General features: G+C 35.0%; 10 protein-coding genes and 1 non-coding gene across 11 annotated transcripts; 9 read left to right on the forward strand and 2 right to left on the reverse strand.

The window, feature by feature from the left end:
• Positions 1-961: 961 nt before the first annotated feature.
• On the forward strand, positions 962-2,260 carry NAEGRDRAFT_52014 (uncharacterized protein; the record flags this gene model as incomplete). Its single annotated transcript, XM_002672690.1, has 1 exon — positions 962-2,260. One exon carries the CDS (start codon positions 962-964, stop codon positions 2,258-2,260), a length of 1,299 nt encoding a protein of 432 aa, XP_002672736.1.
• A 710-nt stretch (positions 2,261-2,970) lies between these two features.
• Positions 2,971-3,642, forward strand: NAEGRDRAFT_72123 (uncharacterized protein; the record flags this gene model as incomplete). The annotated part of the gene is made up of 1 exon (XM_002672691.1): positions 2,971-3,642. The coding sequence occupies one exon, from the start codon at positions 2,971-2,973 to the stop codon at positions 3,640-3,642; it is 672 nt and encodes a 223-aa protein (XP_002672737.1).
• Positions 3,643-4,764: 1,122 nt separating this feature from the next.
• Positions 4,765-5,196, forward strand: NAEGRDRAFT_72124 (uncharacterized protein; the record flags this gene model as incomplete). The annotated part of the gene is made up of 1 exon (XM_002672692.1): positions 4,765-5,196. The coding sequence occupies one exon, from the start codon at positions 4,765-4,767 to the stop codon at positions 5,194-5,196; it is 432 nt and encodes a 143-aa protein (XP_002672738.1).
• A 46-nt stretch (positions 5,197-5,242) lies between these two features.
• NAEGRDRAFT_t565 lies at positions 5,243-5,315 on the reverse strand. Its single transcript has one exon. It is a non-coding gene; the product is annotated as a tRNA-Ala (tRNA).
• Positions 5,316-5,546: 231 nt separating this feature from the next.
• NAEGRDRAFT_72125 (uncharacterized protein) lies at positions 5,547-6,385 on the forward strand (the record flags this gene model as incomplete). Its single annotated transcript, XM_002672693.1, has 3 exons — positions 5,547-5,870; positions 5,961-6,108; positions 6,207-6,385. 3 exons carry the CDS (start codon positions 5,547-5,549, stop codon positions 6,383-6,385), a joined length of 651 nt encoding a protein of 216 aa, XP_002672739.1.
• Positions 6,386-6,627: 242 nt separating this feature from the next.
• NAEGRDRAFT_81121 (uncharacterized protein) lies at positions 6,628-9,661 on the forward strand (the record flags this gene model as incomplete). The annotated part of the gene is made up of 1 exon (XM_002672694.1): positions 6,628-9,661. The coding sequence occupies one exon, from the start codon at positions 6,628-6,630 to the stop codon at positions 9,574-9,576; it is 2,949 nt and encodes a 982-aa protein (XP_002672740.1). The 3' UTR covers positions 9,577-9,661.
• NAEGRDRAFT_52017 (uncharacterized protein) lies at positions 9,660-10,028 on the reverse strand (the record flags this gene model as incomplete). The annotated part of the gene is made up of 1 exon (XM_002672763.1): positions 9,660-10,028. The coding sequence occupies one exon, from the start codon at positions 10,026-10,028 to the stop codon at positions 9,660-9,662; it is 369 nt and encodes a 122-aa protein (XP_002672809.1).
• A 483-nt stretch (positions 10,029-10,511) lies between these two features.
• Positions 10,512-11,729, forward strand: NAEGRDRAFT_72128 (uncharacterized protein; the record flags this gene model as incomplete). The annotated part of the gene is made up of 3 exons (XM_002672695.1): positions 10,512-10,727; positions 10,804-11,425; positions 11,473-11,729. The coding sequence occupies 3 exons, from the start codon at positions 10,512-10,514 to the stop codon at positions 11,727-11,729; spliced, it is 1,095 nt and encodes a 364-aa protein (XP_002672741.1).
• A 548-nt stretch (positions 11,730-12,277) lies between these two features.
• Positions 12,278-13,306, forward strand: NAEGRDRAFT_72129 (uncharacterized protein; the record flags this gene model as incomplete). Its single annotated transcript, XM_002672696.1, has 1 exon — positions 12,278-13,306. One exon carries the CDS (start codon positions 12,278-12,280, stop codon positions 13,304-13,306), a length of 1,029 nt encoding a protein of 342 aa, XP_002672742.1.
• Positions 13,307-13,540: 234 nt separating this feature from the next.
• NAEGRDRAFT_81122 (sodium:neurotransmitter symporter-like protein) lies at positions 13,541-15,922 on the forward strand. Its single transcript, XM_002672697.1, has 2 exons — positions 13,541-15,101; positions 15,147-15,922. Exons 1-2 carry the CDS (start codon positions 13,597-13,599, stop codon positions 15,841-15,843), a joined length of 2,202 nt encoding a protein of 733 aa, XP_002672743.1. The 5' UTR covers positions 13,541-13,596; the 3' UTR covers positions 15,844-15,922.
• A 95-nt stretch (positions 15,923-16,017) lies between these two features.
• NAEGRDRAFT_72131 (uncharacterized protein) lies at positions 16,018-16,988 on the forward strand (the record flags this gene model as incomplete). Its single annotated transcript, XM_002672698.1, has 2 exons — positions 16,018-16,555; positions 16,618-16,988. 2 exons carry the CDS (start codon positions 16,018-16,020, stop codon positions 16,986-16,988), a joined length of 909 nt encoding a protein of 302 aa, XP_002672744.1.
• Between the last annotated feature and the right edge of the window lie 26 nt (positions 16,989-17,014).

Here is a 17,014-nt window from a genome sequence, read left to right on the forward strand (position 1 = left end):
ACAATTATTATTGAGAAGATTCAGAAAAAGTTACGATCCTTTAAGATATATCCACACAGATCTGAACTCGATTGAAGGATGTAAACGAATTCGAGGTCAATTCTATTTCAAGAATGGACACTATTGTTGCGAGCTTTACCATGAATTATTCGTTAACATTGAAAAATTGGACAAGATTGAAGTTGACGCCACTTGGTCACTAATAATTTTGCATTCCTTGTCGTTTGATGACCTACATCCTGTCACTGACGAATACTTTTTGCAGAGATTCTTTTTACCTGTCATTGAATCTCGTCTGGTTTTCCAAAGTGAACGAGATCCCACGCCAACTTGTACCTTCGGTTCTGATAATGCTATATATTCACGTTTCAATGTTTCACTAATTCCCTCTCAAAACAAAATGGAAGTAGATGCCAAGATCAATAGACAGACTCTATCAACCTTATTTTACATTGCTGTATGGTCTTTATTAATCTATTTTAAGCTGCTTTGGCCATTCAGTGATTATTTTGTTTTTCAACCTTACTTTGGAGAAAACCCATTCCATTGGAAATCAATACTATTTATTATTTCAGATTTTTTTATACCAATCTATCCGGATTTTTTTATTCTAATCTATCTTATGAGAAGTATTCTTGTTTATTATTGGGGATTTTGGACAATTCATCATATTACCATATTGGAAACTCTGGTATTCATGTTCTTGTTCTCTGAACTCTGCAATTACATTACAATGTACTATTTGCAACACGGAGCTGAGACACATCATGTTAGAACAATACCATGGATAAGGAAGAAAAAGAAGAATTAAACTCAAAGAAGATTCCACTCCCCTCACATCAAAGATTGAACCCTTAATCCAGCTTCCTAAACACTTGATACAAAGATGGATGCCCAAATTCTTGCTCTATTATTAGGACAAATAAAAAAGGCGCGAAACTTAATTTAACAGCAAAAAAAAATGCCTCCCCATTCTTCCCTCTTTCAAACAATCCAGTCACATTCCGATGAAACTCTTCGGAACAGAAGTACCACCAGAAAAACAACAACATCTCGGGAAAGGGAAAGTAGGAAGTGTCCACTTTGTATGAGATCACGTCTAGGGAGTTCATCTGAAGGTTGTGTTCATGCAAAGGCTTTGATTCAGAAAACTAATCTAAAGGCTCCATTCATAGGTTTACATAATAGTAGGCTATTAGATAGATGCCCTACCTCTAGTGTTAAATTTCCAGAGTTTAAGGCTTTAATTGAAAAGACAATCGAAGAGTTTACAGACTTGGTTCCAGCCAATGATTTTACAATCGATAAGAAGCCTTATAGAGAAATGCTTAATAGGCACTTTTATCAAAAGATTAATGATTTGGCTATTATCAGAGGAATATTTCCAAGAGATTCAAATGATAAGCAATCATGGAGTGATGATGCAATTGAATATGATGACGAAAATGATGAAATTACTATTGTAAATAAGAACAATACCAGAATTGACCAACCATCAATCCCTCCTGCTAGACCTTTAAATCAACAATCACCATCCAACACACAAGCAATCATTCCAACCAAACAACCAAAGATCAAACCTGCCAGCAAACCGAAAACACCTAAGCAAACCACTGTAACACCACCCCTTACAACACCTGTTTCATTCACCAATACGCAACCAAAATCCCAACCATCCATAACAACCCCAAGCAATTGTACAAAGCAATTAATCCTAGATGTAGATAGTCCAATCATAACAACACCAAAGATAACATATCCAACAATCAAGCCAGAGAAAGTCCTAACAACAACTCAATCCACTCCAAATCTAAAGAAATCTGATGATTCATTCCTCAAACCATCCCCCATTAGTCCCGTTTCTGTAAGAAAGACTCCCACCATAACAACACCTGCCAGAAGGTCTTCTATCCCTTCCACTAAACAACCAACGTATCTTCCAAGTACTCCTCAAAAGATTCAAAAGCAAAAGATAATGCTCAAGAACAATAGAACTAAAAAGAGAGAATTAATGATGCTCTCCCAATCTGATTTTAATTCTCTACAATCTCTGGGTGAAGCACTTGTCCAAAACTGGGAAGAAAAACCACCAATCAACCAAATCAAATTTAAATACCCAGAGAATGGTAAGAAAATTCATGTCAATACTACCGGGCTTGAAGTTATAAAGGACATGTTTGGAAAGTATGACTTGTTAGAATTTTCAATTGGTAAGAAACAAAGATACCTCACAACTCCCAATAAAGTTCACAATATGTAAAACTGTCAACAACACTCTTGAAAATCGAGCTCAGACGAGACCAAGCAAACAAAAGAATTGGGCAAGCAAACAGAAGAAACGTAATCATACACCCACCTCCCTTTTATGTGCACATAAAAGTAAGTCTGTATTACCAAATAAGAACAATAAATGCATGCTTAGTATACATAGGGACATCCATTTGTGCAGCCTTATTCCCTGTATAGTCTTTGAGTATATTATATTCGTATCTAGTTTGTTGTTGACAGTAAACAAAATTTGCATCGTCTTTCGCTTGCAAAGAAAACTCGGTAAAACATACAACAAAAAAACAAACATTCCACTACAACATGTCGTGCTCTCACTAATTACTACTCCTCTACTAATAATATCGGTACCAACACATCCATAGCGAAACATTGTGTTTTTCTGATTCAACAATAGCACACACAATAAATATTGCGCAGCAGCATCATTGGCCATTAATCTCCTTACTACTTTTTACTACTTTTTTGAAGCGAACTTTTTTAAAGCAGTATTATTAATAGGTTTTTTCTAGGAACAATGCCTGGGAAATTTCAGCAATGCCCAACAACAATAAGAAATGGAATATTGTAGGTGAGGTGAAATGGGATAATCTACCAACAAACAAGTAAAAAAAGAGAAAGCTCAACAGCAAGAAGAAAACTAAAGCCAACAAGAAATCAAAATCAAAAGTTTAGCAAACAAGAATGCATGTCGTTGGTGACCATCAACAAACAGCACAAACACATGCCATGGAAGGAAACAACATGTTAGTAATGCAACAACATGCACCAATGTTGCAACATGCAAGTGACATGTCTTTGATGCATCATCCTGACATGCATGAATGTGATTCGAACAGTAATGCATCACATGCAACTAGTATTTCTTCTCAACATGGACTCAATAGAAAACAGCAGCATGGAAAAACACCAATGAAATTTGTAGATGAAACAGTGAATGTAAGGAAGAAAATCAAAAAGAAACAAGACGAAAGCTGTTTTAAACGATCAAAATTGAGAAAATCACTCAGTAACGAAACATTCTTGGAAAATTACTTTGAATATGATAATATCAATGGAACTAATCAATTGAAAAAATTCAAATTAATTGAATGTTCCCAGAGCAAAATTGTTACATCTGAAATAATCCCAAATTCTAATGTACATTCAATGCATGTCAAGACATCTGAAAGCAAAACACTTGATGATGGTTCTACTTCTCACCATGTTGGATGTTCTCAAGCTCATGCACCTGTTAGCAACTCAAATGTATTGGAAAGTGAGCAAAATAACGAGTCAAATGATAACACTAATCTTCTCTTAGCACTGCTTTATGTACTGACCGCAGATTCTCAAACTCAAAATGTCTCAATTTGAGTTTTACAATTATTCGAAAGAAGCGAATTAATTTTTTTGGACAAAATCATATTTAGAATTTTTGTCAACTGTTACTCAATAGTTCTAACTTGTTGTAAAATTACAATAGTAGCCATTAACTGTTCAATTTTTTCATAACATGATAACAGCCTTTTTCAGTAAAGGAATCGATTCTATCAATATTTTTACATTATGCTTCATTGGTTGGAATTTATCTGACTCGCTCTTTGCTACTAGATATTTCATTGTTTTTGGACCAATATGTATCAAAGTCTATCTAATGAATAATTGAAAGTCTCGGTAATCCATTTGGTAGTTTTGCATGAATGGAACAACTATTGTTAACACAAATATATTCCACGGAAAAAAAGATAAAAAGACTACAGCACCACAGGTTCCCAAGTTGTCTCCAACCTCAGTACTGATGTGGCTCGACGATGCTTAACTTCTCAAATCGGACGGGATGAGGTGCATTCATCGTGATATGGCCGTAGCCATCAATAATATAAATTCTTAGTATTTAATCAGCTTCACAAATTGTGATGATGATATAGAGTAACAGTGGATTACTAAGTATCAACTAGAACAAGACCTCTAAGATATAGAACTCATAAACTACTATCAAAAAAGAATAAAAGAAGATTGGAAATTTGAAATCACATTATACAAAAATCCACACCTAAGGATGATTGTCCTCGTAACGTTTCAATTATTATTTTGGACGGGAAGCCTGCCAGGAATATGGCGACAATCCCGCTACAGTCTTTGACTGTATGAACAGTGAAGGCAACGAAGACAGAATCTTGTTGGTTCAGTAAGGTTTGTTAAAGAAATTGACAGAGTTGGATCACCTTCTATTTATTGCACATTATCGAAGCTAAATTGATGGATGCAAATTTTGGTACCATATTTTCTTTATCAATTCAAAATTGAAACTTCATCTATATATTTACTTACTGATAAATCTCTTTTAAATTGAATTTTTCAAAGATTCTGAGTAATGGCAGGTTATGAATCTACTAATATCCAAACTCCTTCGAGTTCTAGCGTTTACTGGAACAGTAACATATCGAAGAAAATTCTTCCTCACAAAATAGATTCCAAATTAAATCATAAAAAATAATGAGACAAAAACTGAACCTCATCACACTTGGTGTGGAAAATCTGCAAAAATCAATCAAGTTTTATTGTGATGGTTTAGGATGGAAACCATCAGAGAAGAGCAATGATAATTTAATTCTATTTCCTTTAGGTGTTGGAATGACTTTGGCTCTATATGACAGGAAACGCTTGGCTGAGGATACAACACTTCAAGATTGTGGACATGTTGGACATTTTCATGGGTTGACACTTGCTTTTAATGCTAAATCTGAAGAAGAGGTTGATCAAGTATTGAAACAAGTTGAAAATAGTGGTGGCAAGATTGTGAAAACTGCTCAGAAGGTGTTTTGGGGAGGTTACTCTGGTTATTTTACTGATTTAGATGGTCATGTGTTTGAAGTTGCCTTCAATCCTTTCTGGAATATGGATGAGAATGATAATCTCGTTCTTTAAAATGATAAGTAAACAAATACGGTGTGTATATCATATATCAAAAAATTGGAGTCATAGGGAATCGAACCCTAGACCTTCTGCATGCAAAGCAGACGCTCTACCAACTGAGCTATAACCCCTTCTCGTTAATTTCTTGAAAATCATCTATTTATTGATAATCTGAGGTGTTGTTTTAATAAGAGGAAAAATTACCTGAATCAATAATCTGCCACTCCATGTTCAGACACAATTTTGATTGTGCAAATTGCCATGCAAGAAAGAAACAGTTAAACTTTCCTTAATACTTTCTTTGCGATTATTAATCCGCGTGCATTTTTCCAATTGTAAAAAAAATTCCAAAATCACACCAAATGTCCTCCTCTCAGTCTCCACCACCATCAGATAACACCAAGAAGGGATCCACCATTTCCCGAATCTTTTCAGTCTCTGATCAATTTGCAAATTATTACTTTTATCACCAAAGTAAAACCAATCAGATTATTCACTTTATATTTGTACCTGTGATTGCATTTTCACTGATCATGTTGATTTTCCGAGTTGATTTGCAACATGTAGGAATTATTAAGAATATTTTGGTTGATGTTTTAGGCTTGGGAGCTGAATGGTGCAATTTGGCAACTGTTGCTTTTTGTTTTCTTGCTGTATATTATTTGATTTTGGATTTGATTGCAGGAGTAGGTTTTTATTTTTTGATCAACCTTGCTGACCTTTTGTGTTTGATTTCACTTTAATTTTCATTTAATTTCGAATTTTGAAAATGACAGGCCTTGTTGAATGCCGAATTGTTTGCCATGCTTGTTATTTCTCGTCATCTCTTCTTAAAGTATAGTGAAGATCCAACACTTTATTTTGTTATTGCTGCTGTTTGTCAAGTTGTTGGTTGGGGTACTCAATTCTATGGCCATTATTTAGGTAAGTTTTCAAGAAGAAATTCTAAACTGAACTATTCGAATCTAATAACCAATCGGATTAATAATTACATGAAATTTATTAATCAACTCGGTTTACAGAGGGTAAAAGACCTGCACTCATTGACAATGTTTTCCAAATCTTTATTGCTCCTCTCTTTGTCTTGTTCGAATTATTATTCATGTTGGGTCTTCGTTTGGATTTGAAGGAAATTGCTGAAAAGAAGTTGAAGGAAAAGAACCTTGCTGCTACCTATTCTAAACGTAACAAACAACAATAAACCACACTCTCGATTGTACTTTAATAAATTCTTTCATCAATTTTTTCATCATCCAACAAGAGAAAGTCAATAATCAAAAAATATCAAAACAATCGGATTAAGATAGAACACTCCAATCATCTAAACTCTCCCCAGATAAGACAAACAAAAAGAAGAGCTGCTACTTTCACTTTCTATTCTTCCCCTCTCTATCAAAATAAACCACATCACTAGTAACGGTTATAAATTCTAGAAATCAAAAAATGCCAAGGAAAAGGAGTGTCTCTAGGAAGAAGAAAGCTCCAACAACAATAACGGACAATGATATTGATGACAATCCAGAAGAAGAAGAACAACAACAAAGGGATACAGCCTCATCATCATCATCTTCGGAGGAGAATAATAAGGAATCAAGTGCGGAAGAGACTGACAAGGAAAAATCAACAAGTAATATCTTGAAGCAACAAGTGGACGATAATACAATGCTGACTGATGAAGACGGAGCAAGCACAGCTAATAACACTTCTGTTGTCTTAGATCCAAATGATCACGATTTATCGAGTAGTGATGAAGGGAAGGAAGATGAGATTAATCATCCCACAACAACCTCTCCTCTTTTCAGAAGAAGAACCTCAACGGCCAATAAGAACAATAATCATCGACAATCATCATCATCTTCACCACCAGAGGAAACAGATCCAACCTCTCCGTCTAGTCCCTCCACTCTACAGATAGCAAACCATTCCCCCTCTAAAACCAACACGACTACATTAGCCTCCAATACAATAACAGCAGCAACTTCTGAAGGTAATAACCACAATTCACAAGATGTTCTCATTAAAAAGACAAGAACAACACGAAGAAAACCTCTACAATCGCCCATCACTAAGAAACAAGACGACAACAATACTTCAGACAATGATGAAGACAAAACAACAACAATAGAACAACCATCAGAGTCCTCCAACGAATCGAGTAGTACATCCACAGCTGCTGCTGATACAACAACATCACTTGCTGAGGAGGATAATACAAACAACAATCAGATGGAAGACGATGATGCCTTCCTCACTCATAAATCAGACTATGATAGTGATGAAGTTATTATTGAAACTCCAAAGAAGACCAGAGCCAACAAAAGAGGAAGAACACCACTTCCAAAATCCACTACAAAGGACACAGACGAGCCAAAGAGTACAGAAGAGGCAACAATCACAACATCAACAACATCGGAACCTTCAGCTGATGAAAAGGAACAAAAAGAGATGGACACTACAGAGGAAGATACAACAACAACATCAGTTGTAAAAAGAACACCAACGAGAACGAGAATTACCAAGAGTACGAAAAGAAAAGCAGCAGCTGCTGCCTCTTCATCGGAAAGTGACAGTGATAATGAGTCAACCAAAGGTAAATCCAAACAAAGGAAACTTGATTCTAGACCACAAAGAAAGAGAGGAATGGAGACACCAGTTTCACAAAGATGCAATCCAACGACACCACAACCATCTCCAGGTCTTGCAAGACCAAGAAAGTTGGATGTTTCAAAAAAGTTGCTCATCTTACGAGGATCTGATTTGAAAAACTTGGCAAGTTTGAAAAAGAAAGTAACTGCTGCAATCAATGAAGCAAAAAAGGCTGCCAATAAGGCAAGCCCAAAACGACCTGATTCAGATGTGAGCAGATTGTCAGGAAATTTGACTGATTTGGATTTGAAACTTCTCACAGATGAGAGTATTTCTACTGGTACAGTCACTCTCATTGATAGTACAAGCCAATCTAATAAGAGGTATTTCAGAGACGCTGACGAATACGATGAATTTAAAGAGTTTAGAGATGGGACAATGATACACATTGATATTCCAAACGTTAGAATCATTGAGGAAGAGCCAGCAGGACCACCTTTTAAGAGAACTTCGGAATTTATCAAATATGAAGATCCTGATAGATATGATCGTTCTACATTAACTCTTAATCCTATCCCAGCTCAAGCTGATTTTGACATGTACAGTCATAGAAAGATTGACATTTCTGTAGAGTATAATATTGAGAGCGAAGATGAAGAGTGGCTCAATAACTATAATAAGGATAGTAGGTATCCTCTCTCAGAGAAGGATTTTGAATCAATAATAGCATTAATGAATCGAGCCAGTAAGAATGGAAAGTCGTGTTGGTTTTCTGTTGCTTCAGTGATAGAGTTGAGCCGATTTTTTGATGTCAGGCTGGAGGAGCGTCACATTGTACAAGTTAAAAAATTATGGGAATCCAAATACAACCCACAACACAAGTTGTTCAAGAGTGAAGAGCTTCAGAAACGAATTGAAAATGAAAATTTACTCTATGAATACATGTGTGTAAAACAACAATTGAATACATACAAGGAAAGAGTAGAGCAAATCATGGGAATTTCTGAACAAAAGAAGGAGCTTTTGGACAAACACTCAAAACTAATGAAGAGAAAGAACTATAGTGTCACAAAGGACTTTCCAAAATTTGTAACCAAATATTCTAAATTAACTTATGATGAAGAAACGGAAACCAATTCAGATGACGATGAATCCGGTGACATTTCAAACAAATTAGAGGAAGAGCAAATCCTCAAAGACTCATTTCCTGCCGATCAAGTAGAAATTGAACTTTTCATTGCTGAAGAAAAAAAAGAGGAAGAAGAGAGAAAAAAATCCAACCAAAAAGTAACAAAATCGTGGAAGAACAAGGGGTGTGATAATCTGGAAGAGCAACACGATGAATCAACTCTCGAAAGTACAGAATTCAACAGTAGTTCTAATGAACCTTATTCTCCACTGAGTTCAGTTCCCTCCTCTCTAGCTTCCCTAATTATTCCACCACTTCCTCCCATTTTAACTAAGAATTTATCCAATATTCAAACACCTGAAAGTACCTCAACAAATATCGACACACCTACCTCTGCAATTTCCAACTCGGATGATCTTCATTCAACAAAGAGAAGGACCAGAAAAAAGAGAATGGATTCTGGGACTCCTACATCTAATGTTTCTCGCACTCCAACCTCTGCCTCGAATATGGATTTTCAACAATCATTTGACGAATCTTCCTCGCTGATCTCATCCCCAACTCCTTCTGATATTGTACCACCACTTCTAGAAGCTTCTTCTCCATTACCATCTCCCAATAATAATGGTAACATGATGAGGCGAAGAAAAAAACGTTCTAAAATTGTAATCAATTAATCAATTTATTAAGCACACATCTAGGTATGCAAATAATGTGTTTTTAATACAGTTTCACATAATAAAACACATTACTTGTTTTTTTAAATACCTGTTTTAGTGACGTGTGGCATTGGATGATTATCGACGTGATGTCTATGACCACCTTCAGCTTGATGCAATTCCAATTCTTCAAATGGAATGGACAAGTAATAATCAACTTTTTCCTTATCCTTCATAACGAAAGGTTCATTGAAAATTCGAGTTCTCTTATTATTATCTGAAATGTCAAGACGAGACAACCTCAACTTGGCACTACCTTTGGTTTTTGGTCCAAAAGTGTGAGATTTGTATCGAGGAATGATATGAGTAACTTCCTCCTCATAATGATCGTCTTCACTCTTGTAAATGGCAGTTACAATAGTATCAGTGTTAGTGTTATTGGTAATGTTTGAAGCAAATAATCTACCCATTTTTTCTCTTGAATTGAATTGTTACAATGCAACTCCATTGCGGCAACAATTTATTTCAATCCTTTATACAATTTTGGAAATTCTATCAATAAGGAAACTCTATTGAATTGAAACTATTCTCTGATTTGAAAATAATAATACTCTTCTTTCACCACCAATTTTTTCATCTCTCCAATCATCATCATCAGTTTACTTTTTACCTAACTGCACTTAACTCTCATCAACTACAGTTGAGGTTGCACAATCCTTGGAATTTTTCCACTCTTGCGACAAAAGTGCATCCAAAATTTTTACTCCCTCACAGCATGTCCTGTAAGACAAATGAAAAGTTGTTTATTGAACATCATCGCAGATTCTTACTGGCATTTCGCACATTAGAACATATTTAAGCCAATCATCATGCATGCAACATTCTTCAATTTAAACACAAAAAAACAACAAGATAGCGACAATTTTATATCCACATCATATTATCATCAAACAATGAGCGAAGATACAACATTTAATCCAATTAGTGTTACTGCTTATGCAGTTGGTGAGAAGAAGGACTCTCAAAAATTGGTTTCCTTTGATAAGGTTGAAAAGCAAGTTAAGAGCATTGGTCCAAATCATGTATTTGTTGAATTGATTTGTAGTAGTATTTGTCATACGGACTGGTTTACTTTTGGATCGAAAGGTGCTGTTCCTGGACACGAAATGGTATGTAACTTTTTAATCAATTGGTTGAAATTAACATGGTAAATTGTGTGAATGAAACAACATTTACTTAATTCAGGTTGGTATTGTTAAGCATATTGGAGAAAATGTCGCCCATGAAGGTAAAATCAAAGTTGGCATGCGTGTTGGTATGGGATATCAATTTACTTCATGTCGTCATTGTGAAACTTGCACTAATAATTTGGAAAATTTGTGTGATAGCTCCAAACCATTTTACACAGCTCCAATTGGTGGAGGATACCAAACAGGAGTTGTTTGGGATGCTCACTTTGTCTTCCCAATTCCAGATAACTTGAAATCCATCCATGCTGCTCCATTGCTCTGTGCTGGTGCCACTGTCTTTACTGCATTGCACAGATATACAAAGAATCCTCAATATAAGGTTCCAGGTAAACCACTCAGTTGTGCAGTGTTGGGATTGGGAGGTCTTGGACATTTGGCCATTCAATACGCTAAAAAGATGGGTTTGCATGTTACTGCATTGAGTACTACTGCTAGTAAGGAGGAAGAATGCAGATCGTTTGGAGCTGATGAATTTTATGTTCACACCACTGAAGAAGCAAAGACAACTTTAGCATCAAAGTTTGATATTATTTTGAATACTGTTAGTGGAGATATTGAACTTGATAAGTTTATTGTCATGTTGAGACCTTATGGTCAATTGTGCATGTTGGGTCTTCGTAAGTATTTAACAAGATTATCAAATTGTGAAATTAACGTAATTTAGCATCAAATCCAAGATATGACTTGTCAGCATTTTCTCTCATTCTGAAGGCTCGTTCCTTGGTCTCTTCTGTCATTGGTTCTCCAGAAGAATTGAATTTAATGTTGAAGTTCAGTGCTGATCACGATATTAAACCACAAGTTGAGTTGACCACTTTGGATAAAGTTGGTGAAGCAATTGAAAAGGTTAATTCCAATAAGGTTAGATATAGAATGGTTATGATTGTCAATCAAGAACAAGTTGATAAGGAAAATCAATAAATTATTTCAATTATTTTTTAGCAATTTATTCAATCATTATCACAAACGACAATAAAATTGGTATTAAATTAAATGTTCTAAAACACAGAATGCTTACATATTGTTTAAGGTCTTTGTTCGTGAATCAGCTGGTCGTTCCAGATGCTAGTATTTTGCTTGTGGTTTCTTTGATTATGATGTTGTGACATGAAGTCTAATTGATTTCAATCTTTCATATCTTTACAATAAAAATTCAATAAAATTGTAAAAACAAATTCAATGTTGAGGAAGTGGACAAACCTCAGGACCACCTCGCACATTTTTCACAAAACCCAATAATGATCGTAGTCAATCAGCTCAAAGTTCTCAATGTTGTGCGTACTCCTCTTATAAAATTGCACGCGCCATTATTTTGCACCTTAAAAATGCGCAAGATTTCATCACAAACTTTTAAAAACACAAAAAAATAGCAACAAGTCCTCACACCTATTGCCTCTCGCTGTTGTATTTTCCTGAATCAAATTGATCACACACAAAACTTGAAATCATTATAAGAAAAACAAATCATCATGGAATTGCTTCTCTCATCTGTACAAAATTGTTCAACTACACAATTATCTGCTGTAGCAGCTGCTGGTCTCGGAGTGTTGTATTTGGGAAAGAAACACTTTAATGGAGGAGTTGTTCCTTCTGAATTACTCAAGGCAACATCTTTGCAGGGAAAGACAATTATTGTAACTGGTGCTAGTCCGAATGGAATTGGATATGAAACTTGTAAGATTTTGCACTCATTGGGAGCTACTGTTATTTTGGGAGTTCGTAGTGAAAGAAATGGAGCCGAATCTAAAAAGTTGATCATTCAAGAGAATGGAGGTGGTGCTGAACGTTTGGTTGTCATGTTAATGGATCTGACTGATTTGGAATCCGTTAAGAAATTCACAGAAGAATTCAAGTCAAAATTTACCACTTTAGATATTTTGATTAATAATGCTGGCATCATGATGTGTCCATATGCTACAACAAAGCAAAATATAGAGATTCAATTTGGTACTAATCACTTAGGTCACTTCTTACTCACTCTTTTACTTTTAGATATGATTAAGAAATCTAATGGAAGAGTTGTTAACTTGTCATCATTGGCTGCTTCATATATCAAGAAGGAAAGTGATGTTAAGGGATTCTGTTCATTCAAAGAAGAAACTGTCACTGGAAATTCAAGCAAATTAGCTAGTGAATATCAATTGTACTATAGATCCAAAATGGCCAATATTTTATTCACAAAGAGACTTGCTCGTGAATTAGCTAAGGACAGTTCAGCAACTTCCTATGCATGCCATCCCGGCTTAGTCCGCACACAATTATCGAGACACCTTAGTATTGCTATAATCTTTGCTCCAATTAGCTGGTACTTTACAAAGTCACCTGAACAAGGAGCTCAAACAAGTATCTACACAGCCATTGAAGATAAGAAGAAACTTAAATCTGGTAATTATTATGCTGATTGTATTGAAAAGATTGGAAATAACTTTGAGGATGATATTAAATTGCAAGATCAATTGTGGCAAACAAGTTTGGACCTTTGTAAGAATTATTTGTAAGTGTTGGCAAGAAATGAAAATAATAAATTGTAAATTTATTAATGTAGAGTTGTGAGGAACGATGTAACATTGGTATTTCGAAAAAATTGTTAACAATACTCATATTTTCAAAAAAATTACAAATGTAGACAATGACCAAAATTCCACTTCATTTCCTGATTAATCTTATTTACAGAATCCAAAAAGTTCCAGCAAGCAAAACTCCCTTAAAATATTTCTCATCAAAAAAAAAAGAATCAACAACTCCTTGTTTTTAAATATCTTTGAAATCACACAACCAAAAGAGAATCATGTCTTCTGATCATCAACAGACTCGTCATCGGGTGGGTCAACACGTAGACGATGGTGATGATGATGAATTAATGAGTACAGATAATGGGCTATCCAATAATCATCAGCATCATCATCATCTTCAGGAAGGAGATCATCATAATATAATTATTAAACATAATCATCACGAACATGGCTCTGATGATGATTTGGAGTTGAAAAATCAACAGAGAAATCGCTCCGAAGAGGATTTGGGTTTGAATTACTCGCAATCAATGAATACCTTTGATGAAAATTCGAATATGATCAATGATGAAGAAGAATCAAACGAACAAGATTCGAGTGAAAAAAGGAAGGAATCATCAACGATACCAACCACACCAGCACCTACCAATAATCATCAAAGGCAACAGTGGGGATCTCGTCTTTCCTTCATCTTGGCTACAATTGGAGCTGCTATTGGCTTTGGAAGTTTTGTTAGATTTCCATATCTTGCTTACAAGCAAGGAGGAGGTGCTTTCCTAATTCCATATACTGTTTGTTTAATTGTTTTGGGTATTCCACTGTTAATTCTCGAGTTGAGTATGGGACAATTATTGAGGAAGAGTAGTATCAAAGCTCTCGGATTGTTGAACAATCGTATGAGAGGTTTGGGAGTTGCTGCTGTTCTATTTGGAGGATTTGGAATTTGTACTTATTATAGTGTTTTGATTTCTTGGATTTTTGTCTATTTCTATCACATGTTTGCATGGGAACTTCCTTGGAAAGGAAAAACTGAAGAATATTTCTATGATGTGATTTTGAGACGTAGTTCTGGTGATACAGTTGTGAGTGAATTGAATATTGCCATTACTGTTTCATTGTTTTTAGTGTGGGTTTCAGTTTACTGTGGTGTTTGGAAGGGAACTAGCTCAACAGGAATAATCACGTATATTACTGTTCCACTCCCAATATTATTGCTATTAATCTTGTTGATTACTAGTTTCTTTTTGGAGGGAAGTTGGACAGGAATGTACTATTTCATCAAGCCAGATTTTACAAAGATTTTGAATGTGGAAATTTGGTTAACTGCAGCTGGTCAGGTATTCTTTTCATTGAGTTTGGCCAGTGGTACCATGATTGCTCTGTCATCCTACAATGATCCAAAGCAAAATATTGTCAAAGATGCTTGGATTATTGGTTTGTCCACTTACATTTTCAGTATTTTTGCTGGATTTTGCATGTTTGCTATTTTGGGATATATGGCCCATTCTAAGGGTGTTGAAATTGATCATATTGTTCAAGGAGGTTTGGCATTGGCCTTTGTTGTCATTCCTGAAGCTATTACCTTAATGCCAGCTTCACATGTTTTTTGCATCTTGTTCCTTGTTGCCATGTATACTCTTGCTATTGACAGCTGTTTTGGTATGATTGAAGGTGTTAATGCAGTAATTCATGATGCTTTTCCAAATCTCAAATTGCATTGGATTTCTTTAGTGACTTGTTTTTTGGGATTCATTTTTGGTATTCCATATTGTTTAGACAAGTAAGTATATTGATTTTTTTAGTTGGGTTTACTGAACTACTTCAGTGGATACTATTTGATGGATATTGTGGACCATTACTTGAGTGATTTCTGTTTGGTATTGTCAGCTATTGGACAATGTATTGTTGTAGGATATTTGATTTCAGACGAATCAGTAATTGCCAGAGTTAGGAAACAATGGAGAGAATACTCTTCTTCATCTTATGCCAATGTTGAAGAAGGTAATGCTACACCAATTGATTCATCAGAGCAGCCAGCCACCAGACCTACTCCTCAATGGAAACTCAGAGTGAAAAAGTATCTTTCTCTCACTGATACCATTCTTTTCCATAGTATTGATGAATTCAGACTTCGTATCAAGAAGGTCTGTAATTTTGGACCTCACAAAGAGTGGAGCATTTTCATCAAGTATATTGGACCAATTATTTTATTAATCTTGTTGATTATTCAGTTGGTTAAGGAAATCACCTCACCTTACTCTACAAAAGGTTCAGATTCAAAGGAATTCGACTGGCTCTCTCTCACAATTGGATTATGTATCATATTTGGATATTTGGGTACTTTTACTATCTTTGCCATCTTCCCTCGATTGGCCACTCAAAAATCTGAAGATCCTGGAAATTCGTGGAGAGCTGTTTTGGACAAATATGAAAAGGAAGATTCTGAAAAAGAAGAAGAATCCAAAACTAATAATCTGGAGGAAGAATTACAAAATGTCGTTCCATCCACTCCTCAAGAATAATTGTAATATATTTGCATAACTTTTATTTTTGATTCATTAACATTGTGATTACATTAAATTCAATTATAATTATAATCTTAATATCCTTGCATGCATGAAAATGTTTCATTAATAGACGTTGATTAAATATTATTAAATATTATTAAATATTAAATTATTAAATTATTAAAAAAAATGCTCAAAACCTCCAATCGTCTCTCCTCTCTTGTTTCTTGTCAAGCTTTAAAGGAAGCCATCAACAAGACAAGCAATATTAAAATTATTGACGGATCATGGCATATGCCAGCCATGAAACGTAATGGCTATGAAGAATATTTAAAAGAACACATTCCGAATGCTAGATTTTTTGATATTGATGGATTGAGTGATCAAAACACTGATTTGCCACACATGTTCCCTTCTGTTGAATTGTTTGAGAAGAGCATTACAGAAATGGGTATTGAAAATACTGATCAAATTGTTGTATATGATACTGCCTTTACTTCAGCATTCAGAGTTTGGTATACGTTTAAAGTTTTTGGACATGAAGGGAAGGTTAGCTTGTTGGATGGTGGATTAACCAAGTGGAAGCTATTGGGCTATCCTATCGAAAGTGGAAAACCAAATATTACTCCATCATCTCATCCGTACAAGGCCAAATATCAATCGGATTTTGTTGCAAGAATGGACGAAATTTTGGATAATTTGAATAATCAAAAATCATACATTGTTGGTATGTAATATTATTAGTGGAATATTAGTGAGATATGATACTATTTATTATACACTGAATAGATGCTAGATCAGCTGAAAGATTTAATGGAACTCAACCAGAACCTCGTCCAAATTTAAAGAGTGGACACATTCCAAATTCTTTCAATATTCCATTCCCAACTCTTGTCAATCCAGAAGATAAAACTTTCAAGACAGATGAAGAGATTTTGAAATTATTCCAAAACTCTGGTTTGAACATTCAATACATTAATGATAAGATTGTAATTGACAAGCCAATTATTGGAAGTTGTGGAAGTGGTGTAACTGCTTGTGCCTTGCTCTATTCCCTTAATCTTCTTGGTGTTTCTCTTGATAAACTTCGTATTTATGATGGCTCCTTCTCGGAGTACGGAAAGGAATCATTCACCAATCCAGTTTCCCAAAGAAAATAAGTTTCAACAAGTTCCACACATCATTC

Source organism: Naegleria gruberi (genome assembly GCF_000004985.1).
Source record: "Naegleria gruberi genomic scaffold NAEGRscaffold_51, whole genome shotgun sequence".
Classification (NCBI taxonomy): domain Eukaryota; phylum Heterolobosea; class Eutetramitea; order Acrasida; family Naegleriidae; genus Naegleria; species Naegleria gruberi.